Source organism: Orbicella franksi, chromosome 1, assembly GCF_964199315.1.
Source record: "Orbicella franksi chromosome 1, jaOrbFran1.1, whole genome shotgun sequence".
In the NCBI taxonomy this organism is placed as follows: domain Eukaryota; kingdom Metazoa; phylum Cnidaria; class Anthozoa; order Scleractinia; family Merulinidae; genus Orbicella; species Orbicella franksi.
This window is the reverse complement of record NC_138145.1, coordinates 24,423,310-24,448,940: the sequence shown is the minus strand read 5'-3', so window position 1 is coordinate 24,448,940 and position 25,631 is coordinate 24,423,310. Positions and strand designations below refer to the sequence as shown.

The following is a 25,631-nucleotide window of genomic DNA, read 5'->3' as shown; positions in this document are numbered from 1 at the left end:
GACAACCCTACTAGTCTCGACCCAGATCTCACTCTGTTTACAACCCTACGTATCTACCAACAAACTCTTTAATACTTCCTTCAATTTAAAGGAAATCTTCAAGTTTTCTATTTGATCGCAACATAACTAATATTATTTTAGGAAGTTTAGAGATAGCGCAACATATATACTTCTTTTTATTACCTTTATTTTCAATCATTCATTCTTTATTATCTAATCTTATAAGTCTTTGAATTGAAGTACTTTATTTATGACTTTATTAATGAGATGAGGTGTGAAAAAACTGGAAATGAAGGGCTTGATTACGTGAAGAAATTGTGAAAGCTCTGCAATGATAGGAGTTAGAAAAGCAACAAGCTACGAGTATTTCTACGCTAACCGAAGAAAACAGTTGACTTAACTACATAAATTTTCGGGCCAACGTCCTTACATATCAACTTAGAAGCACAGAGTGTAAATAACACCCGTGCTTATCGAGTGGTTACCTAGATATATTGTAGTTTTTTCTTATAATTTAGTTGCCCTGGAAACCATATGTGTTGGCAACATTAAATTTTTACTTTTGACTAACTCGCCATGCGTGTTCAACTGATATACAGAAAATAATTAAGATATACACTGATACAGTATATTAAAACCCCGGGTATTCAACAGTCCTACAAAGCTATATTTACAATTTGAACCTGTAATAGAGTTTTAATACAATATGCCACTGCTGGCAGATCCAGGGGCCTTGAAGTTTGGAACAGTACTTATAAGTAACAATCTTCTAAAAGGGAGGGAAATGGGGTAGGGGCGTTCAAGATAGGCCCTTTCTTCTTTGAGAAGGAGGAGGAGCGAAGTAATCCCCTGGGGGCGACGTGAAGGTAAGCGGTTTCTTACATTAATGCTGGGGGAAGAAGGAGATTGTCAAAAATGGCGGCTTGTTGTGTTGACGTGAAAAGCAAACACAAAGCCAAAAAAAGGACGTGTTAACAGCGTCCAAACCAATCAACAACACGCAGCGAAAACGCGGGAGACATTTCGGCGGGCAATAACGTGTGAACGGAAAACGTTTCAAATGAACACGACCAAGTCAACAACCAAGTAATACTGGTGATGTGCTTAACTGTCGCACGGTGTCTCAATGCACTTTATTCGGCCAATTTGCCAGACCCGCCTGATAAATAACCAATCAGCTTTCAGCTTTCAGCTTCTACTTTCGGTTGAACTAGAATCACCAGCGAGGAAATAAGGATAGTTACAACAAAGAGAACGAAGAAGAAGTTATCAATAATGTTCACCGCAACGTGCCACTCCAGTTTCCTTTTGTCTTCTGCCAAGGCTCGATCGATAAACATGGACACTTTGTCCATGCCCGCGACTTTCATTTCCTTCTCTCCCGTGTTAGCACAGTTCCTAACGTCCCCTGTGGAAGTTACGTCCGTCACAGTGACTTTGTCCTCCTCTGGCATGACTTGGTTTTGTTTCACGTGGTAATCTCCTGTTTTCATTTCTTTATTTTTGAGCTGTTTTCTTTTCAGCCGCTTGACAGAGCCACAGCTCAAAATGGGCCCCAGTACCTCGAACAGGACATAACGAAACCAACCAGTGAGCTGCATTTTGGGATGATGATGTTCGATATTGAGACTGATACAGGTGCAGAGGAGACCCAGCGAGACCTCGATCATGACCACGGAGAAGTACGTACTGATGAGAGGAGTCACCTCTGAGGTCGACGGTATGGCTTCAATCACGACAATCATAAACACGGTCATACCCAACAGAATGGTGATCATAAGAGAGATCCGCTCGCCCGTTTCCGGCGGAAATAGAAAAGCCGTGGCTGTCAGAAGCGCCAGGACAACGCAAGGGACAATCAAGTTGTTGACATAGAACAAGGTGCGCCGCTTAATCCTTATTTCGAAAGTTAGATCAGGGTATGGCTCGGGACAACACCCGTAAAACACCTCGTTCCTCGTTGCATCGGCTGACAACAGATCCCATTCACCATTTTTCGTGAAAGTGCTAAGGTCTGCACCTGGCAGGTCGTTGTAGAAGGCAAGGTCAAGTTTGAATCCATTGAACGTCCACGAGCCGAACTTCAGCTGGCAGGTCTGCATGTCCCAAGGGAAATACTTGACGTTTATTTTGCAAGAGCTCTTGATTAGGTTGGGGGACAGCCACGTGATCGTACCGTCATGGCTGATGATGACCTTGGTGTCAAACAGATACTGTTCACCGTGATCGCCTTCCTCGTTAACACTTGGGATAGAAATACAAAACCATGTGAGTGAACAAGTTGTTTTTCTCAATGAAGTGTCAGCGTATACGATAAACGAGACTGAAACTCTGCCTTGATGACATAAGTGGTCTACTTATCATTAACTGTCAGCTGCAGCCATTGCGGTGTTGAGTGTGGGAGAGGGAAGGAAAGATTAAGGGAGGGAAAGACGAATGTAGAGGAAGAGAAAAGGGACAGGAGGTTGGGAGTGGGAGGGAAAGAGATTAAGGGAAGAAAGAGTGTGAAAGAGGAAAAGGGATAGAGTAAAGGAAGGAGAAATGGAGAAAGGGACGGTGAGGGGCAAAGGAAGGAAGAGGCAATCAGACAAGAGCAAATTTGGTAATGATTGTTGAAACCGTTTTACACGGACCTGCCGACGGATACATGACGTGGTGTGCACATGAGTACTTCTATGAATTCTCTTTTTGGCTCACGTTAGACGAGCACTATACATCGTGCTCAAATTGAATAACCTCGGTGAAACAATGTGTTCTCATTTGCGTCCACTACCCATTGGAGCCTCTTTATAAACTGACTATTGTTCCGTTTACTCAACAGAAACAGCAGTTAGTATCGGGATTACAGTAGGATGGCGAAATTTGTAAGTGCACGACATTAAGGGGCGAGGCTACACTTACTTGTTGTGTAGGACAATGTCTGGTTTCCACACTAGGTTAGGACTTATGTTGATGGAGCTGAGACCACTGTAACTTGAAGGATTCCATACTAGCCACGGGTCATGCCACTGCTGTAACGCAAACCAACAAACTACTTTTAAAAGAAGATCCAGCATTTTGAAATAACACTCTTACTTTCAGCTGACGAAACCACGAGAAAAGGAAAGGTAAAGGGCGCTAGGCGCAGTAGAATTAACGTAACAGGTGCTTTGCGGCAAAAAATTGTCACAAGCAGTACTAGACATACCTCACTAGGGGTAGAAAAAACCCATATAAATGATGTAAACACCGTAAAGATATTTTACATGCCTGTCTTATCCAAACGTTACTTGTTAAAACTTGATTCTTTTCATCCTGAAAAACAGAAATGATTAAGTTTGAGTATCACTCCACCTTACAAAGCAAAGAACCAAGAGCATGACAATTCCTTACAGAAAAAACCAGACTAGAGCACCAAAAAAAGGAGTAACAAAACGTTTAAGGGGGCCGCTTTCTCATTATTTCGAGTACCTCAAAACAACGTATCCAGATCATAAGAAATTTTTAAAATGTCTGTTTGACTGTGGGGACCACAACTCGACGAATGCCCAGGAAAGACTGAATGAATTATCATAACGCAAGCCGCAATTTGTTCAGTTAAGCTACAATCACTTCGAGGCCGTTAGTGAGCAGCCTCGTTCCTGGGGGAGGAAGATTACGCGACGACGCTAGTTAGAGAGTAGTCCGCGTAGGGACGGTGAGCGTTGCGTGACTCCCGCGCGAGCGATTACAAACTAGTTAGTGAGTAAAACGCATTTAACGAAATTGTAATGGCAGTACAGCAACCGTTTTAGTAAAAAACCGGAGCAACAAGGTTATATAGCTTTACTTTAAAAATTTGAGCAAAACAATTCCCGCTAGCCTGCGTAGCTGCCAGGATTTCGCGCGCGAAGCCGCGCGGGAGTCGAGTTGAATTTCACTCGCCGCTTCGCCGCTCCCGAACTTCGCCGCGAGGAAAAAGAAGCCGTTCCGCCAGCTACGCAGGATAAATTCCTGTATTTTTAACAGTTGGAACCAATCATCCGTCCTTTATTGCAAAAAGCATTATTTTCTTTGTAAGTGCTGTTTAGAGCTCTCTGGGTTATTTTCAGAAACAAGGGCGGTTGGCGACATCACGTCAAGTGTTGGAATCAAATCATAAACCAAATTGAGCTCATGTCCCAATTAACTACAATACAACGGCATAACAAATATAACAGCACGATACCAGCAATGGGACGATAAACACAGCAGTTGGTTGCTAAATAATCGAAAAATAAGCCAGTATTTCCGTCAAAACAGCCCAGGAAAAAAAAGAAAAAAAAGATTTGACTGAAAAATGTCCTTCCTGGGCGGATTTTATAACGTTGAATTGAATAGGTTAAGCAGTTGAAATTTATAGAATTGACAGGTAATTGTAGTACTATACTGCCATACAGAGGGCAAAAAAAGATAATTGAAAAGCAAGGTATAAGCAAAAGCCTTGATTGGGATCAGGAAGAACTGTCCGCTTATTAATGGATGAAACAGAAAATACGATCAGTAAAAGGTGCGGGGGTTGAGGGGACTTCACTTGGATACGGGTATGTGCCACTGGCCTCTCAGAGCCCCCACCCGATTAGACTCTATTTTATGGCCAATCTTAGACCCCCATTTTAGTCACTTTTGGGAAGATGTAATTTTCACGATCCGGTCCAACATAGTCCCTTTCTGTTTACGCATCTACCCAGAAGCATATCACCTGATCTACCTTATAAAGCTTTTTAACTAGTTCATCCTAAAATGAAGTGACACATTTGTTTAACCGAATGTTGAATTGTAACAACTTTTCACCCTCGAATCTTCCCATTTTTAAATCCCTACTTGCCAGAATTTTCTTACCTGCAAAATCCCGAAAATGCACGACCCTATTCTAGTAACTGTATTAAAAAGGCGTCCCCATTATAGTCAATCCAATCGTGAAAATCATACCCCAACCCCATTAGCCTACTACTAGGAAGTACCGGAAGTACCTCCCCCCCCCCCCCCCCGCACCCGCCGGGGTAAAGTGACACGAGGAATCAAGGGCATCACTACTAGATGATTTGCTGATTAAGGTGCACTTTCCTTTACCCAAGGCTCACAGCATCTTGATACCTGGAAGAACAAAGAGGAAAGGAAAAAGTGATTGTACCACTTGGTTTTTACATACCAAACTGTGAAGATTGCTGTAAGCCAGTCCAAACTTAACCAGAACGGGTTTTGACAGGTTCAAAACCGGTCTTCCTTCAGAGTCATAATTTGCAAATAACGCCTTTATCAGAGTTTGTTCAATTTTTGTCTGGTTTAACAGAGCATGACAACCTACAATGGAAAAATGAAAACAAAATGACACGAGAACGAGTGACTGAGATTGTAATGTAGTAGATAAACTAACGCAGTAAAATAACAGCTTTTAAAACTGTCTAAACAAGGCCTCGTCCACACTAAGGAGTATCTAAAACGATGCGTTTCCACGTCCACGCTACCGTTTTCACAGCGTTTTCGTCGTTCATACTACGACGCCTATACTCTATGAGAGAGCACAACCATCGTTTGGGCATGCGTATACGATAAGACTCCGTTGGAACATGTCCCACGCTGGATGGCATTTTCGCATGCTATTGTGACGAAAACGAAGAGCGTTTTAGAGTGAACGGCAGGCGAAAACGAATCAAAAAGTATACGTTTTCACTTAAAAACGCATTCTTGTGAAAGATTAATAACTTTCGTTCCCGAAATATCCTAACGAAATTGATAAATAAACTTAAGTTTTTGAAGAGGCCTTTTAGCAGAATCAGAATCAATGAAAACCTGAGTGAAAGTCTTATCACTGATTGGTAAAATATCATATATAAACCTGTAAGGCTCCAAATTTCTTTTTAATTTTATGTATTGGTTATATCGATAGAGTGCTTTAAAGTACTCTAGATTTTTCTTCAGAACCCAACAGAGAAATAACCATCCGTTTGAAAAGGAAAAACAAGCAAAATCCTTTGAATAAGCGTGAAGGCTACCAAGACTCACAGCAGAACCACTATACGAATAAACTAATAGGACAAGGGTACCGTAAACTGCCACTTATAAGCCTTGCGCTTATACAACTTCGTACGGGGTTTTGGATGAGCTTTTAATCAGAGGAGCTTATATCCGGGGGAATAAAAAAAAACATTTCGAAATGAGCTACAGCAGTGTTGATCGACATACGTGTTTCACATACTGGTTTTTAATTAAACTTTAAAATTTATCGTAATAAATAGAATGCATTTCATTTTAAACCAGAGGGGGGTTATATCCAGGGGTGGGGGCCATATGATCGGAAGTAATAATTTGTTTACAGGTAAATGGACCTATAACCGGAGGGGCTTATAAGCGGGAGGGCTTAAGTGGCAGTTTACGGTATTTTCAGAACTACTGGATAAAATAGTCCTGCGGTTCATGCTCATAGGAGCATTACGAATGTTTGTTTTTACTCTTGGTACAATATTGTAATTTGTCTTCTAACTCTTGGGTAAAATGATAGCTTTTCTTGTTGTTGCTATCGGTTTCCAAAGAACCCTGTAAATTCGTCCTATAGTACTTAACAACTAACAGCTCTAGCACGAAGTGTCCTCATACAGTTTCTGTTTTCATCCATTTTAAAAGCAACACACTAGTCTTTACGAATCTCTAAAACCATTTCTTTCGTTATAATTTTGTCACTGCACGGGGTTTCTACACTCTGACTTCGGCCACGCATTCAGCCACTACCGGAAGGGACCATTGTGTTTGGAAGTAGACTCAAACAGGGATCTGAAAATACTAAGGTGTCCGCCAACTGTGATCTCAGCAGCAGGCCTGGATCGTAATGGCAGCGCTAAGTAGATAACTAACCTATAATTAATTTCCAATCTGAAAATTAGGTTTCCTATACAGTTGGTCAGAGAGTATTACATCCAAACACTTAACACTGATTTACGGTCGTATTGGTTTGGTTTTGCCAAAGGTGCCTCGAGAGAACACGTTTCGCAACGTTTTGCAGTTGACATGGCTAAAAACTGTTAAAACCAGCCTTTCAATAGCGAACTATAGACACGCGAATGACAAAATTTTTTAAAGCAATATTTCGGAGATTAGCAGGACATTTTTTCTTTCTTCAACCGCAATTACTGCAAAGGTTTTCTTTAACAGAACACTAAAAAGAAAAAACTATAACTCAACTACTCATATTTAAGAGTCTGTCATCTCTTCTCCTCTTACAATAACCAACGAATTCAACCACTGAAAATACTCTTTCTTTTTCGTTGGTGCCTTTATAAGTGTTTACTGACGTAATTTACGCCAAGAAATCAGTAAAATTTTTCGCATCACTAGCTGTCGAGTACATACTAGAAAGCATTTACCGCAAGTGTAGTAAGACATTTGTACTTTGCGATTGTTGTTGAAAAGAGATGAGTATGTCCTTTTCACATTTTGCTCGACCTCTGAATTCAATAATATTGCACATGCTCAAGTCATATCTTGTTGTTGAACCAAATCCTAGTCCACTATCTAACCTTGATCTTCTTTAGAAATTCAAACCAAAAAGTCAAATTTAATCTAGTGATCGAAAATCACAGCATTTAAAATTTCAATGTGCTTATATAGCGATTTGCATTATAAAGAGCGGGCACAAGGCTAATTTCGCTGGGTTTTGATTAAATTCACAGAATGAGGTGAAAAACAATCCCGCTCTAAATACTTGGGAAGATTCCAGTTTCCTAGCAACCATGCTCTGTACGTCAGAACAGATAGGAAAAGCTTCGGTTGACTTGTATTCTCACAAAGCATCGCAAGGCACGATAATGTACGACTGGAAGATGTGTTTGCATTGTGCACATAAACGGGCAAATGATAAAAATTAAACCTGACACGAATTTGGGTTATAACGTAAGTTCGAACCTATAAATTAAAGATATTCAAAATGTAGGGGAAAAAGAGCTTCTGCCTTAAGGACCTGCGGCAATAAGAAAAACCCACCAACACAGGACGATACACTTTAAGGCAATAACACATTACCGGTTTCTCTTTCATAATAGTTATAGCTCCGAGCAATTTCCATCTAAAGTAAAACTAAGCAAGTTACTTTTTCAGACGAAGCGAGGGTAGGCTATTATATTTAAACAACGCCACACGGCTAGCCAAAGAGGAATTGTTCTCAATCTACGCTGAGCTTAATAACCATACGATTTTCCGTGGCATAACAACTAAGTGCAGCTTTCACAATTGCTCATTGAAATGACAACAACGCTTGAAATGTACAATAAACACAACACGCTAACAAAAAAAAACTGTATTGGTTCTCCGTCGTTAAGTTTCAAACCACAATTTTCCCGTTTCTATTGCAACAAGACGTTAAGTTTTGATCGGGTTGCCAAAACAGTTCACATTTGCGGTGTACCATAAGTATGAGGCATAGCATGATCAACAAATCTCTCTTTAACAATGGTGTCAAAATGACATCGATTTTGCCACCTCTGTTGTCACACACGAACATGTTCCAAGTTTGATGACATAACTCTTATCTTTATTTACCTACAAGTAGGGCCTGTTTTAGTAAAACTTGGAAGAGCCAAATTATGTTCTTACAAAACGCTCTTTCAATTTTCGGTAGGGATAAATAAATCAACGGCAAAACCTGACTACAAATTACATTAGGAGCCGGTTACATGTATAAGGAAAATCTTGTTACAAACTTCATCTAAATAAATGACAAACAGTACACTAGTATTCCGAGCGCATTTAGCAGATGAACTGAACTTCTTCGTGACAGATACAAAATCGCGCTTCCCGCATTTCTCAACTCTATTAAGGTGGCACTGTAAGATTCGATGAAAACCGCAAACCTGCGACAGGCGAGAACACTAACTATTTATCAACTGTTGCACAGCATGTTTTAACATTTTAGCGTCTCGTGGGTCTCGAATTGTATCATGAAAAACTGTCTGAGCTGTTACTTACCCCGGTAGTCCATCGCTACTAACGTCAATACGAGCGGCACAATCGACAGACAACAGCGTCTTGCGTTTAAATGGTGGGGTAGCATCGTTTTAGGAACTTGTTTCTCCGCGAACTCCAGCTGTTCTCAGACCTGCATGGAGGAAGCAAACGCTTATCAGTGAAGTAAGTCTGTGCGATCAGCCAGTTTTAAAAGTCTGCCACAGAAAAACGTCAAAGCAAGCCCCTTTCTACTTGCCTGTGTGTCTTTGCGTTCTCTGAGAAAACGCCAACAACAAACTTGTCTGGCGATCACTGGCCTGATAAGGTATGCTGATAACCAATGGTCAACAGAAGATTGCTTTTTGATCGATTCGAGATACCAAGGTCGCTCTTTAATTAACATGCATAACATTATAAGTAAACTGTCTGGCTCCACACCTGAATGGGCCCATATTCACCATGTGTTGTTTCCGATAACACGCTTATTCACCTCTCGTAATGTATCAACACTTTTATTTTCGTCAGAATAGACCAGGGTTTTCCGCACTGTTAAACTCGTGGCCAACTCGAGTTGTAATTTCCCTGAGGACTATTTCACAGCCTTATTAACATGTCAAAGAATCGCTGAGGGTCCATGTAATTAAAACTAAGTATATGACGAGTCAATGGCGTCCAGTTGTCATCTTTCGAATGACAAAAGCAGAATTCCGAGGGTACATTATAACAAACAGTACTTTTAGAAAGCTGGCGAACTGTTTTCAACGGAACCTTTTCAACCAATTCAAAAGTTCTCCTCTGCAAACATAAAATGAAAAAAACCAAACCAAAACAAAAACTATCTTTACAGCTGTTCAAACCTCTTTGAATCTCATTTCAGAAAAAAAAAAAAAAAAAAAACAAGAAAAGCAATTGCCTTATTTCTTGCATTTGCATAATAAATATCGAGATAACCATCTACACAATGAGGTTGTTGTGAGGTCTCTATAAAGCATGGAAGGTAATTATCAAGATTCGCTTAAGCCGGAAAAAAAGCAAACAGAATTTTACCACCTGCAAATCGGGCGATGAAGTTTGTGGAATTAATTTGTTTCCAAAGTTAAAGCTCAAACACGCGAGGTGGTAATAAAAAATAAGGGTGCTGTTTCTCTCGGAAGAGGTCAAACGATTGCATTCCGAAGAAGACCTTTCAGTGATATATACATACATGTAGATTATATATGGCTATGTTTGTGCGTAAAGAAGATACCACCCGCTAGCTGCGCGAGGAGTCCATTGTATAAGTTCGTTACACCCAGCTCGGTAAAAGATAAATAACTATAAACAAAGAATAAACACAGAACATGTTTCGTGCTCGGGCAGAAAATCACGATGATTATCCTATTTAGTTTTTCTACACTTTTTCGAACGGAGCAGGAGAAATAACATAACGGACCAACGGAATATTTAATACAGCAATACATTTCAGAAGTCTTGAACAAATAAAACTTCAGGGCGACTTAAGTGACTGAAGTGAAATACAAAAAAACAAAAAAACTGTGTACGATATTGTGTTTGGCCTTACAGTGCAAGTATCTTTTGTTTTATTCTTGGAATGATCCAACTCTTATCGAAGTGTCATTCACGAGTTACGTGCAAAGTTGCCCGCTCTAATTAACAGACAATCATCAATAATATAATAACTCTTAGTTCAACTTGAATGCATTATAAGTCAGGCATGACGTTGCATTCTTTGTTACAATGGTTAGCAAATATATTTTGTAACGTTTCGCTAATTACACTGGAGTATGTTCACTATATATGGTTCGTGTTAACTGTAGAAGTATTTTAGGCGTGAATCCCTAAGGGGCTAGTAGGCTATTTAAGAATTTGTAAGTTATGCAAGAGCCACTCGAAGGCATCTCTTTCAACTTTGCTTTTTAATTTTTCTGTTTATTCACTGCTGTATTTCCTTTATGATGATGTAACGCTCGCTGTATCCTGCATCAATAAACGAGATGCCCGCCCCTGATGCTCTGTTTGTGTTTATTAAGATTAGTTACAAAATATTTTATAATCGTTTCAGGGTGATTAGAGTATAACCTTAGCTGCAGGTCTTGTTGTTGATAACAATTGCTCACAACATATTTAGGGACTTGTTTGTCATCAAGTCCACGCTCCGCTAACAAGTTCCGCCTATCCTTCACGGATGAGCGATGAGCGATGAAGCTAAACGTTGCGTTGAAAGTTACACAATATAAAAATGCGTGAAAAGTTTATTTAATCGAGTAAATTCTCGATTACAACTCTATATTGATGTTCGAAGCGTTATTCAGCTGTAATAGAGAACAAAACATTTATACAGTCGAACCTCCAATAACGGCTACTCCTCTACAACGGTCAGTTTTTATGTCCCGCCGGACAGTTCATACATTCGCTCTTATTTTAACCTCTCCACAACGGCAACGGCCGCTAGAACTCGTCCCAACTGGCAAAACAACCTCTCAACAACGGCCAGTTAATCGACGACTGATGACAAAACGACACTTTGTTATTGGAAAAGGTCACGAAAGTTGATCGGTACCGCGCGTCGTTGGTCTCTGTTTCTGGTTTATTGATATATCTTGATTGCGTCACATATTTATATGCTACAATCAGTATTTTTTTTTTAAATGAAAATGTTGCACCCCGAAAAGAATGGGTGTTACGTTGCACATATACCTCCCCATAACGGCCACCTCTGTACAATCGCCATTTTTCTCTCCAGACAAAATCCAGAATTATTAACGGTAGAAACCTTACAGAAACTATCCAAAACATCTTGGAACACTTCGAATATAACGTATTAACCACTGGATTAAAGTGAGTTACGTAACTACCTGGATGATTACGTAACTGCTCGCGAAAAATCACAGTATAACGATAAACAAATTCCACAGACAACAAGCGTAACACAAAACAAACACAGAGCGATTCGTTCTCTCTTCCGTTATCGACTTCTCTTCCGACAGAAGATAAGACAGAGCGCGCTTTTTCAATTTCGAAGCCAGGCGCTCTCTCTTTGCCTTTCTTGCTCGTAGAGGAGAAGAGAGAGCCTCGGGTGGAATTTGGCTCTCCACAGTCTGTGATTCGTCTTTGGCTGGTCACATCTTACACTGGAAGCTACTGGACAGAAAATTCTACGTGATTTGGAATGGCAAAGCATTCGCGTCGAATTAGTTACATTCGACAACGGAGAGCGCATCTGATCTGGTTAGGCTGTGGTTTCATGATCATCCTGTTTACACCGGGGGTTTACGGTCTTTAGGCTGGGCCAAACGTTCAAATGAATTTTTCGTTTGCTCGTCGTCGTCTTTCGGCACCGTTGTATCGAGTTTGACGGAACAAAACAAAATGGCGGGTTATTAAAACCCTTGAGCCTCAAAAATTGATAAAATGTAAGTGTTATGTGAGTAGGATTCCTTGTTTGGGCTGCATTCCTTTGGGAGGATCTGTATCGGTATTTATGATACAATCAAAGGAACCGTCGAATCCACTCTGGGCATGCATTCATCAATTCTTTGGTGTACAATGATGCGTGTGATCTTGGATCATAAATCCTGATCATGATCTTCTACAAGCAATGTCTTCAATCTAAGGGCTAGTTCAACAGGTAACCTACTGTGGCCCAACAAATTCCTTTTTACGACAAAAACGATACCAGAGAGAGTTCACGTTTCAAAAGGAATTTATTTACAATCTTTTTCGCGGTATTCACTGACGGCAGTCTTTTAACTTCGCCTACATAAGGCACTTACAATCGGCGGCTCATAATCAGAAAGAAAGGCGACCTCCTTTGTAAGTTGGGAATTTAAATCTGAAAAGAAATGAAGAAAAATACCTCTAAATTAAGAGCTGCCCAAAATGATGATGACTTTCTCATATACAAAAGCGGTAGCAGAACACCATTTGAGCAATTTTAAATTCAACATTTTGACAGCTCCGGGATTCTTGGTTCTCCGCCGAAAGCAGTTTTCTACGGAAGACAGCAAAGTGTCGTTATTTATTAGCTGAATTCCACGCTGAACTGAAATCGTTGGCAAACCGCTGAAAGTCTAGTTATTTATCCGTGTAACGTTTACTCGGCAACTTTACCTTTTGTTAACACTCCTCTTTTTTTGAAAAACTGAAGACACGCATCAAGTTCTTTCTTAGAGTAACGGGGTACCTCGATGTTTGTGGAAGGCTGCACTGCTGATAAACCTCTCTGTTGAACAAATTAAGGGTATCCTTTCATTCATTTTAACAAGATTCCGTTAACATAGAGGTCAACCATGAATGCTTGATCTTGGGAGAAAACAGTCAAACCTCCACTAAGGTCCATCTCTCTACGACGGTCTGGATTTGTCTAGCCTGCAGAACAAACGGATTAGCGGGGCAGAGAGCGACACGCGCTGGTGTAGCACGCTTCGCGGTCTGCTCCGCTTATCCGCCTGTTCAGCAGGTTAGGATTTGTCTTTCTGAACGTGCCCCGATCCATTCACTTAACTTCTCAATGGTCTCTTTGTGGAGAGGTTTAGCTGCCGCCTCGTCCCCAGTTGTATCATTTCGCAAGATAGATGGGAACGAGTCAAGGGTGGTACGCAACGGAGGAGACGACGGGAAGGCAGCAGAGAAGGACGATAGAACTCTTCTTCCTTTCCAACCTTCCCCTTGAGCGTCCCTCTTAATTGACAGACAAATAAGACACCAACGACTGTGGACAAGTCAGGCTTAGCTGTACTCGACAAATAACAGGAACATGCTTTCTTCTTCTCTAAACCATGACGTGACCAGAAAAACATGTTCTGAACTTCACTGATTAGACTACAAAGTCACAACAACAAAGACATTTTCTTCTTACCTCTCTCAGTAAATCTGCAACTTCATAAGATTCTATGTAGCTTCTCAACATTCCCGTGCGTGATAACGCAAACACCATTGCTCCATTTTTCTACAAAACAAGAGTAAAATACCGTAAAAATTTCCATAAGGTCCCACACGCAAGACTGAAAAAGAAGAACTTCAGTAACTATGCCGTTTCTTATTTACTCGTAAAAACTTCAGGTGCAAAATTTCTTCAAAATATAAGCACAACCATTTTGAAAGGCATACGAGTGACTTCCTTGGAATGAGTCTCCACCCAAAAAGGCCGTGGAATAGAGAAGCTCTTTTGTGGACAAAACTACAACCCGGACTAATTATCGGAAAATTATAGTGACGTCAACATTTCAACAAGGAACTAACTAACAAAATAAACAGCATAATGTTCCTCTCTGACCACCACAAATGTCCAGTTAGCTCATTTTTTTTTCAGTGCCACCTTACCAGGCCATCTTCGGGATGTAAGAGTTTTGTAAAGTGATGGATCAAACTCAGTCTCTTGGGCTTTATCTGAAACAAAAAAAACACAAACAATTTCATGCTGGATTTCAAACTGTTTGCCGTATCATTTTCTCTCTCTAGGTGTTCGTACCACAATGAACCATAAAGAGAGCCGTACAGAGCCATGAGTGCTTTCCACACTGCATCAGTTCCACATAAGGACAGTACATGTATGTTTGAAGATGGAGATAAAGAGATAAACTTCCTTACCCAATTTTGTTGGGCATCTTTGAATGTGGTTTTCGAGAAAAATCCATTGAACTCGTTCACAGCATACAACACTCGCAAACTAGAAGAGAATAAAGATTAACTCAAACGTAGGCACGCGGAAACTTTTAGCGGGAAATACTAACGAAGTGTGTTATGGAGAGAAAAGTACAAGCCCTGACGAAAGTGGACAGCATGACCACGTGATCTCATAACTCGTTTACATGTTTACGGTTTCAGTCTATCTTATCCTACTTCCAATGTGGAAGTAGATTCGAACTTCGAACTTTCATTTCGAACTTCCAGCCTAACAGAAGTTTCATACCACGACAAGCGATAAAAATGTAAGTGTTACGTAAGTACGATTCCTTGTTTGGGTCGCATTCCTTTGGGAGGATCTGTATCTGTGTTTATGATTCAAGATCACTCGGATCATGGTACAATCAAAGGAACCGTCGAATCCACTCTGAGCATGCATTCATCGGTTCTTTGATGTGCAATGATGCGTGCGATCTTGGATCATAAATCCTGATCATGATCTTCTACAAGGACTGTCTTTCTGAAGGGAGTTCAATAGGTAACCTACTGCGGCATCATTTACATAATACTCGCGCGAACTTTCTCATCGGAACGAAAATTTCGACCCGTTGACTCCTGGTACAACATTTGTGAGGGATTATTAAGGAATTTCCAAATTTAGCTTTGCACGCTAATATGAAAAACATTACCAACCTAGGATTATTTCTTATTTCCTTGAGCAACACGCCAACAGCATCTGTGGCATAGGTAGCTCTTCTAAAACCCTGAAATAATAATAAAAAAAACCATTAAGTCGGCAAGTAATTTGTATTAACTGCTTAGAAACATAGAGACTGCACTGACGTGGTCCAGCTTTTGCCAAGGACACTTTCCAGAGGACAGCTGAAAGTTTAACGATCAGTGTACTGTCTCTGCTCGAGCTTTATAGATCTTTGTAACTTCTTTGGCTGCTGACCATGCTAAGTAGCTATCCCTTCACACAGCCCAACTTGAAACCAATCGTGGGAAAAGGCAGTGTTCTCTCTGCCATCACCGATAATTTAGCAAACCATTCGGCTTTGTTTGGCGTATTATTTGTGGATAACTTCTGTTACTTGATAAGGACTGGCTAATTTCTTGTCACTGAGCCAAATGAACATAACAGCAAATAAAGTAATAATGCCATTGTTACCATATCTATGATTTTTCCAAATGGCTCTCCTTCTTTCACGGTGTCTCGCTTACCAAAGAGGTATTGCTTGCTTGTCTTGACCTGAATGATATCAAAAAGAAAGTAGAGTACAGTCGAACCTCCGGTTACGACAACCTCTCCTCGGCGACCAGTTTTCCAAAATACCAAAAGTTTTCACATCAAATCACTATAATTATTTCGAACTTCTTGTAAGCGACCATCTCTCGTAAGCAGCTGTGACCACTTTCAGAGCTAAAAGTTTAAAATTTTCTTCTGCTTTTAACGTCCCATAAGCAACCACTTGACAGATAATAGAGCGACAATTGGATAACAAGGTCTTGTAACATTATGGCATTCCTGGATAGTACAAGAGGCAAAAATTTCTCAATGGGAAGTACCATTATTTTTCTCTAAATTGACTTTTCACATGAATAAAACATTTAAAACATGGGGTAAGTAACTGCAGTTACCATATGCTAATGAGGCAAAATTTTGCCCCTAGATAGTCTAAGCTCTTAGACTATCTAGGGACCACATCCCAAAAGCGACCAAATAGGTTTGACATTTTGAGTGGTCACTTATGGGAGGTTCGACTGTATCTTTTATGACTGATATTATTGTGTTCATACGCACTGAATGGTCGGGATTTGACCATTTCACCTCTCCACAACTCTGCTAAGGCTTTATAAGATCACCCCATTTTTTAACTTTTGCCATGTTACATACATCAGTTGAATGCTACAAAACTGTTTTACTTGATTGCTGGGTGGAAATCAAAAGCTAATCAATCCAAGATAGTATGTACAGGACGTGCAATCAGCTGCATGCTGACATCTGCACTTGGCTTATAGGCATACAGGTGCCACCTTTTCTGGCCCTCCGCTGACCCGAAGCATCCCACAGAATAAGCAAGAATAAACCTCTGGTGTCCAGGGTAATTATTACCTGATTTATGTTACTATTTCCTTTTAATTAACCTTACCTCAGTAAGGAACTTGCTATTAATTGAACGGCACATTTGAAGCCATGCGGATGCCAGCTCTGGTTGGTCAAATCTATCTGCATGTTGTGTTGACACCTGCAGCTCAGATTTTCCATGACACCAGCTAAACACTGCAATTAAAATCGAAATTGTAATGACATCTCACATATTCAGATTCTTCCCAGTCTTGAAATACCTAAGAACTGATTATTAGAAATCTTACCACTTGGTACAGGCAGAATAAACCATCCAGCAGAATAACAATAGTGAAGAACATGAGCAAGTGAAAGAGATTTACCACGTCCATTATCACCATCTGATTACACCTCCAGTTAAGGAAAGAACCCCTAACAGGTCAGGTGTACCATGCCTGGTTCACTTTGAATGCACATACAACTACAAAATTGTGACAATTACCTTACCTTTACCCCAGGGGGGAGACTTTCTATCATAGCCTATATGGGGAGGCTCTGCCTGAAAGTAGGTATGTGAAAGGAGTACTTTTTTTCAACAAAATGTATACAAAATTGGTACCTTTTCTGTCAAATGGTATATAAAAGGGTAAGGGTTGGAGCGCAAGGCGAAGCCTCCCCATAATAAACTTTGTTGAGTACCCCCCCAACAGACCTTTACACATCAATATGCTTCTGACATCACAAATCATAAAACATGAGCAATTTGATTTACATTGTTTTAACGACTGGATATCTTGTAAAATAATTGTCCTGGCAATGTTCTTGTTATCAAAATCATTTTCATTGTTTTCTGCTCAAAAACTCTTGATAGGAAGGGCTGCAGCAGAACTGTGATGCTTCATCAGGATGACTTTACAAGACACTAAACAAGAGACAAACTAGCTCTACTATGGAGCTTAGTCTACCGCATTGCTGTGATTAGTAACAGGTCACAAATTAAGTAGAGCAGTTACTCAATTATCAAAAGGCTAAAAGGTTCATACTGGCAGCACTTACATGTAGGTCTCCATTATTTGATAACATGAAGTGACTCAGAGTAGTACTACGATGTACACGTACAGTACCTGTCTGACACACACCCCCCCCCCCCCCCCTTGAATGGGATACTTATCTCAACAAGGGGTGTGAATTGTGTCAGGTTGACCCAACAACCTTCCAGTATTTGTTTAATTATGTTGAATGAGGAGAGGCACTATAAATGGGTCATTGATGAGGTCAAGATGGCTAGATATTGGCCAAGTTCTTTTTACTTAGTCCATAAACATGCCAAAAAAGAATGAGACCACTGTCTGGACAGCCACCTTGACCAAACAAGCTTGGTCAACACAGCATTTATTATATGGAAAAATAACACTATCAGTCTCGTGGGACACAGTGGGTAATCCCGAGCAGGCAAGATAGCACCATCTTGCCTGCTCGGGTAGCCATATAATAAATGTTGATGGAGCTAGCCATAAAATTAATGTGTGCACGAAAGGCAAGTGCTTTGCTGAAAATAGCAACATGCAGTAAGCGCACTGGGGAGTCTAGAACCTGAGGCTGGTCTCTTGCAATCAACATTTCAGACAATAATTCAAAACTGAGGTAATGATCTGACGCTGAACAGATCATACAGCAACAAACTGACAAGATTTAAAGGATACAAAAAATAAATTTACGGGGTGGACGTGCATCTTCTGACAACCCTTTGAGGTGCTGTAAGACCTCTAATGTGGGTTTTCTAATCATTAAACTTGTACTTCCTGTTATTTGACACTGGAATAGAAAACAAGCACACTGGTAGTCAAAGCATGATTAAGTATTACATTAAGCATGAAATGGAAATCTCGTAGACCGTGGTTTTAATGATAGGTGAGAGTTGCAACCTTATTAATTTGGTGACATATTTAATTGTTTAGGTAACAAATGGGCAAGTAGCCACCTAAAGGAAACATGGCTGATGTTACATGCTGCTTTTCATGAAATACTACATCTACACTAACAAATTACATACTAATTCAATCTTACTTGTTGATTTTGTAAACAAAATCTCACTTAAATGCAGAATTAAACATATCGAAGCATAAATAATATGAGAAACAAAAGATGTCTCCTCCACTTTCTTGCTAGTTTCACAATTTTCATTATAATTAAAGTAATTCTTAGTTAATGAATGATACGTAATTCTAGGTTATCCAAAGCAATGTTTTCTTCTTGAATTCAGTAATTATGTAAGTGTAAGAAATTAATGTCAATATGTTACAGAAGTGCTCTTTGTATTGTTGAAAGGAATAGCGGTCATTTATGGTAGAATTAAAAGCAAGTAATTATTGATTGTTCACTGTGTAGTTTATTGTAAGTAGATGAATGTTAAGTAGATAATTACTAGAGTGTAAATAATGGGGTTGAGAGAAATAATAAATAAACTAAAACAAAAATGGTTAATGCGTCACTATTGCTATTTAAGTTATCAGTTAAGTAATTATTAAAATATTTGTATTTACTTAATGCATTTGACAAAACAGTCATTACCTCTGACTGAAATCTCTTTGTGAAGAAATATGAAAGAACTCTGGTGGAAATTTCTTCTGGTACTGTATAGAATTGGCCAATATTGGACTCTGTGTGACTAGCCTAACAAATATTATAAGACAAAGTCATAAACTGGAAACATAAATTCTCTATAGAGCAGTTAAATGAATTGATCTATTGATCAAAATATTGACAGCCTCAAGTTACAACAGGTATTTTATGAGAAACAAACTGTACACAGGATGCAAAATGTTTTTTACAGCTTGCTTTTCAGGGAGACACCTCTGAGGGTCTACAGTAGCTTTAAAAAAAGAGCATTCAATATTTTCGTCGCAATCAGTCTTGATATTTGCACTTATTGCATCATGTGCCAGTATTCCATAAAAAGTCAGAGTCAACAGTGTTTCAAGGTGTAGATGGCATTTTGTTTGATGTCTAAATAAGTTCCTGTAAACCTTGACTTCTCTATTTCTACCCCTCCTTTTTTGGACCATTTTATCAGAGCAACAGGTGCCTGTCTTTTCCCTTACGTGAAGGCTCAAGATGGAAATGCCAGGATGTGCCAGCCAACAGTTTCTATCGACAGTAGGATCTGGCTGTAAATAGAGGAAACTCCTAGACGCATATCATAGACGCCCAACTTACAATTAGAGACCAACAACCAATGCAGTTGTTTATGATCTACAGTTACCTGCAATGTATATATCAATATACTCACTGGATCAACTTGTCCTATATCAACAACTGGTTCATTTCTTACGTCCTCATCTGTTATGCTCGCATCTTCCTTTGTTTTGTCAATTAGAGCAGATCTGCTCATACATCTAGTATGTAACCTCCTCTGTTTACGAAAATCAAAATAAACTAAAACTTTTACCTTTGGCAAACTATCAATTCGTAAACATGGAGGGATTGCAGCCCACTACAGTGGAAACTCGATTTAAGGTGGCTTACTACAGTTTTGATGGATTATAACAGCCCAACTTCTAACTCTTTTCAAAAATGTTCCAAGATGTTTTTCCTTTCTCTATTTACTGTTTGCTTAAGTCTTTTGCCATTCTATTTGAAACTTGAACAATTAAACGTTAACAAATGGCCAAAATGAACGAACGAGTACCTAAGGAGAGACTGGGCACTAGTAGGTTAAATTACGTTTTTCTCAAAATCTACCTGATAACCCCACCTCAAAATTTCAGGAAAAAGAAATTGGCTCTGATTTAACATTCATGCAAAGTAAAATAAAAATCTGTACGACAGATTTTTTGCAAACTAAGAAAATGTGAGATCAAAAATAGTTCAAAGTCTTACAGATTTTTCTAACATTTTGGCTCTAAATGTGATTCACCCCAACAAATCAACTGTGAAAATTTCATCATGGGTTGCACGGTAGGTTTTCAAGCAATCCTCGATCAAAGACTAGCTTTTACAACCTTGGACGAGAACTGAATTATGCATGCCCTTTAGTCAAGCGCACGTTCATGTGACGCCATGTATCGCGTGTGAGAAAGCAAGAGTAAATTAGAGCTCTTTTACCAGTTATTTATAGAGCTTTTTTGTCATATTCTTTTGGCCCTAAGCTTAGACACATGTTTGAACAGAGTTTGAAACTATTGCTACATATACCAAAAAGATTTAATGCCTTTCAAGTGCTGAAGTGGTTTTCGTTTCTTCTTAGGTTTACTTGCGTCATTTTTGCATGCACGATTAATACTGATGTCTGGCAGGCAATTGTAGCGCATGCTACTGAGTCTCAGAAAAACTGTAGTAAGCCACCTTAACGAACCTCTATATAATGAAGTAATTGGTATAACAAACAATTTTCCTTGCCACAGTAATAGTAAAACATATGGAAAAGAACCTTGATACAACAAAAACTTGTTATAGAGAACATATTTCGCCAGTCCCTTGGCCTCTCGTTATATCAGGTTCCAATGTACATTGTTTATTATCTCAAAAATAAGATGTGGGACCTGGCCATATTTACTTGTGTAATGTTACTGGACAATGGAATAAAACCTCATAACACTGTATGAATGGATATAAAATTAATGTTTCTTGGTTACGTAATAGTATTTTCCTTTGTGTGTAACATTACACTTGTAAGGACATAAAATTAAAAGGATAGCTAACAAAACATATTGTCCAGTTGGGTGGTGGGAGGGGCATAAGACATAAGAATAGCAAATGCCAACTATTTGGTGTAGGCATAACAGTAGAACAAAAACAAACTTGAGCTCATATCCATCCAATTTAGGATAAAAAAAAAAGAGAATCACTATTTTGGACATTTACATCACAAACCCCTTGCACAACCTTAAAGTTGTATGTGCTCTTACCACAACAGGTTTGTCTCTTAAGAAAAATTGAACCTTACATCCATTCTCTAGCAACAGGCTTGTTGTATCTAAAGCAAACAAAAATTGCAAAAACAAAATTGTGCTACCCCTTGTAAAGAAGCTGGGTAACATTGAATAACATAAGCAGCTTTTATTTTACATATACTTAACAAGACCTGAAATATAGCATTAATCTACAAACTTTAGCTGCAAGATCACAACTGGACTAAAAATCGTACATACTCCCTAACTGCAAAAATTATAGAGATCTAATCACTATATCCAGCCCCATCAAAATGTGCCAGCAGTTGGTAATTTTGCCACCCACTTTACATAGGAGTTCACTAACACTTACTACTTCTGCTTACTTTTCACTTTAGTGTTTAGATCCTGTTTTTAAACTAAAAACCTCTGGGTATTCAATTCTGTAGCTCATACAGGTACCTTTTCCAAGAGGGACAAGGGGGGATTGAACAGGGGTGTTCTTGTCTAAAATTATGAAACCTAATTTTGCATTTCATGACTCAAAATTTGCTTTCATGATTCTGGAAAATGTACATGTATGTATCCTGGCAGTGAGTGTGAAGTCTTGGAGCTGAAGGCTCATAGCTGCCGGAGCTTATCCCGGTTTCTGTAGTATGAAGCAGCTAGGAATATTTCTACTCCCCCTGGATGGGATGCTACAGGATGTAGTCCATCGCAGGTCACTCCCCCGCAATTTGTTAGGTTTCCCCAACAATTCGCTGGTACCCATTTATACTCCTGGGTGGAGAGAGGTACCATGAGAGTTAAGTGTCTTGCCCAAGAACACAACACCGTGTCCCCAGCCAGGGCTCGAACCCAGACTGCTCGCTTCAGGGATAAGCGCACTAACCATGAGGCCACCGTGCCTCCATATGTATCCTGGTGGAATGGACAAAACCTGGACCTCTAGCCAAAAAACCCCTGTAAAGTGATTTTTGATTGAGAGTCCCCTCCACTGACAACACAACAACAGCTCAGTTACCTGCGAAAGTTGCAATGTATAACTATTTTGTGAGTAAGAAAATATGGAGTCCATGGGACGTCCAAGGTCCAAGAGTCCATGGTTTGTCTTGTCCCATCCAGTTTCATGGAGTATCTGATCACAGTTCACAGTTTTTTTTTTTATAGAACTCGCAGGCTAATAAAATGGCCGATTTCGGAGACATAAAAATTCCCTTGCACCCCTCCCCTTTCTTTGCCAGTGCCTCTCCCTGAGACTCCCATACCTGACCCCACGGTTAATTTCTATTCGTACAGGCGGTCTTGTTGTTGTATTTTACTTGGTATTTCTCCATAACTCTATGGCTGATGTCTAGCTCTGTCACAACATCCGTTCAGCGTCGTGCCCGACAACTCACAGAGAGATACCGATACCCCAGTGGAAGCAATAAAACGTTTCGATAGCGCTCGCGGACCATGAAACGTCAAGTAGTTTCATACGCCCAAGATTTTCTTGTATTTACCCTCTAACGTGGCGCACATAAGTATTCTGAATACCTATATATTATCATTACTTTAGCCATGAGCGCAAACAGTAACAAAACTCCCGACAAAGAGAAGGAAATACCTGAAAAGAAGATATTTCTTGACCTGAGAAGTCTCACTGCAGTCGCCATTTTGGAAAAAACACGCATACATTATTTGGTACTACCGCTGTACTGGAGTACTTTGACTCAAACCAAACAGAGGGGTACGACGACTAGCTGGTCCCCGACGCCGAGGACAAGTTAGACGTTTACCTTTGCTAATCATCTGTACTTGAAGCATTTTGAAGTGCAATAAATATTTTTTTAAGGACATGTGTTCATCTTTGCTCTTCTTCGTGTGTCTGTTTCGATTGCCATTTTACACCGCTTCGGGACTTTAAAAATACCCAATACGATACTTTTTCCGGGAGACTGAGGAGACCCCTGAAGGCCTGGAGCGGTCCCCAAAAAGTTTTCGCACCCGGAAAGCTGTAGCAATATCTCAAACCTTATGATTACAGAGCTGTTTTATTCACATATTCTTAATATGAAGAGAGGTTCTCTGCATACAAAAAGTTTCTGCCGTGTACACCTCTCTGTTTTTAGCTACAGATTAATTAAGGTTACTTCCCACCTTCAGAGGTCAAAAAAATCGTTTTTTCTTTTATTTGACAAAATTTAAGTTCGTCATTTTATCTAGTGTTTCCAATGGGAAAACATTAAAAATCTCAAAAAGCGGCCGAGTTATTTAGAAAAAACGTATTTTCAAATAAAGTTAATAAACTAGGAAGGTGTCATAATCTTGTCAACGGGGTAGAACCCTGGGGAAATTTTCGCGGCAAACGCTCATCGCTCGTATTTCATGTCATTTGCATATTTTTATTTACATCACGCACTTGACAAAAATTCCCACGTGAAAGCTCTTTACGCTAACTCCTATGGAAAAACCAAAAGCAGAAAAAAGTCCTTGGGTAAAGAAAACGAAAAAAACAGGCCCAGAGAAGAAAGAAAAAGTTCCATATTGTCAAGGAAAGAAAAAAAAAAAAACCCTTGCCGGGAGCGACAAAGGCTCTTGGTTTGGCCAAACGCCTTCGACAATCTCGGCATCTGCTGAAGATCCGGAGCGTTCAAATATCCTTGGAACAAGTAGCTTAAAAATCAAAGTCAACGTCAGTGCAGGCTGCGAACAAGATTCTTCGTCGGAATCTGGCGGAAGCGATGAAGAAAATGAAACCTACCCAAGGGAACTCATTTCAGCAATAAAGGTATTTCTTAAGCTGTCCGTCGATTTCTTAACGTCTTGTTTTTCAGCGGCACATTTTCCGCCTTAAACATTTTTGGCGCGGGTTTTGCCTTTGCCTTTGCCTTTGGCGTCTTTGCCCATTATATTACGTCGCCGTCCTAAATTGAACTCCACTGAGCGAGATAAAAAAAACATGTTGCAATGCGATGCTTTTCCCGGGAAATCTTGATCTATTGTCAGAGACACTAGGAGGTCCTGTTGTTGCATTGGTTGCGGTTTTATTAGGCGTGATAATCTCCGGGCGTGGCGCGAGTTGTTTACGAACCCTGACAAGCTAAAATCTCGGATTTGATTTTTGGCGGAATACATCCACTTTGAGCGAATTTATAGGGTATGCAGATATGACGGATGTTCGTGAAATTTCGCCAGAACATTTCAGAGATAATGACAAACCAAAGTGTGTCGGGAAATTTTGATATTTAACACATTTTTCCCGTGGCGTCCATTTACGCAACACGTCTCGCATATTTTTAGCTACTCCAACTTTAGATGTGGATATCTAGACAACCAATCAGAATATCGAAACAGCCCGACACACTTTTGTTGATTGATGCCTTGTGAATAAGACTGTGCAGCCATTTTGCTCGTACTGCGGAATCCGATAGCCTATAAATTCAATAGAAGAAGCCTCGGTCGTTTCACGCCTTACCGCCTCCTGACACTTCCTAAAAGAAAACATTGCTGAAATTGTATTTTTTTCGTAAAGTACAGTTATTAAGCTTTCTTATGATATATAGTTTATTGGGGTTTTATTGAAACTGGCGCGCGTACGATTTTTTTCCCAAAGGGCACCCGCGAAGGTGGGAAGTAACCTTAAATATTGCTTTTCGGGCCCGAAGAGTTTCCGAGACTTTCGAGAAACGGGCCCCTGGCCGCCAAACGTGCTTTTGCCTTTGGGGACTCCCAGATAAAAAGGACGGGGGTACTTGTCATACCTTTTAAGGGTTAAAAAGCAGTTTTGGTACCTCTTAGGGTGTTAAGCCTCAAAAGGTCCACAGCAGGAGCTTTTACGGTACCTTTTCGGGTATTGAGCCGAAAAAAATGACAGGAGATCTAATGTTTTATGCATGATTTGTACCTCTTAATAGGGGAGTAAAAAAATTCAAGCCACGCCCACAAAACAGGATTTTGGTACTTCTTAGGGGTTCTTTTCAAAATTTCCGATGAGTACCCGGGTCCTTTTTATGTTGGAGTCCCTAGCTCCCGGGCTTTTGCGCCCTTTTGTGGATCAAATAAAAGGTAGATGCCGGGTGCCGAAAGAAGTTCAAAATGGAAGCCAAAAGCTAAGGTGATGGATATCGTTA

General features: G+C 39.9%; 1 protein-coding gene and 1 pseudogene across 6 annotated transcripts in view; both read right to left on the bottom strand.

Moving 5' to 3' along the window:
* Window positions 1-401: 401 nt before the first annotated feature.
* LOC145497947 (neuronal acetylcholine receptor subunit alpha-10-like) lies at window positions 402-10,667 on the bottom strand (annotated as a pseudogene). The gene is made up of 6 exons (XR_014050752.1): window positions 9,191-10,667; window positions 8,956-9,085; window positions 5,150-5,301; window positions 3,250-3,294; window positions 2,902-3,011; window positions 402-2,244 (listed from the first exon to the last, which is right to left on the bottom strand). The product of XR_014050752.1 is annotated as a neuronal acetylcholine receptor subunit alpha-10-like (transcript).
* A 349-nt stretch (window positions 10,668-11,016) lies between these two features.
* LOC145497798 (small ribosomal subunit protein mS29-like) overlaps window positions 11,017-25,631 on the bottom strand; it is a 109,460-nt gene continuing 94,845 nt past the window's right edge. The window contains exons 1-14 of one of the 5 annotated variants that reach the window (XM_081477672.1): window positions 23,126-23,182; window positions 21,535-21,602; window positions 19,917-20,039; window positions 19,199-19,300; window positions 18,331-18,442; window positions 16,936-17,028; window positions 16,713-16,843; window positions 15,731-15,811; window positions 15,253-15,323; window positions 14,524-14,602; window positions 14,257-14,322; window positions 13,793-13,882; window positions 13,045-13,156; window positions 11,017-12,766 (exon numbers count right to left, since the gene is read on the bottom strand). In XM_081477672.1, coding sequence (XP_081333798.1) covers window positions 12,681-12,766; window positions 13,045-13,156; window positions 13,793-13,882; window positions 14,257-14,322; window positions 14,524-14,602; window positions 15,253-15,323; window positions 15,731-15,811; window positions 16,713-16,843; window positions 16,936-17,028; window positions 18,331-18,442; window positions 19,199-19,300; window positions 19,917-20,039; window positions 21,535-21,602; window positions 23,126-23,174 — 1,263 coding nt within the window. In that variant the 5' untranslated portion in view covers window positions 23,175-23,182 and the 3' untranslated portion in view covers window positions 11,017-12,680. Of the gene's footprint in view, window positions 12,767-13,044; window positions 13,157-13,257; window positions 13,883-14,256; window positions 14,323-14,523; window positions 14,603-15,252; window positions 15,324-15,730; window positions 15,812-16,712; window positions 16,844-16,935; window positions 17,029-18,330; window positions 18,443-19,198; window positions 19,301-19,916; window positions 20,040-21,499; window positions 23,189-25,631 lie in introns of those variants that run through there. The other 4 variants (XM_081477664.1, XM_081477686.1, XM_081477680.1 and 1 more) reach the window with 4 other exon arrangements.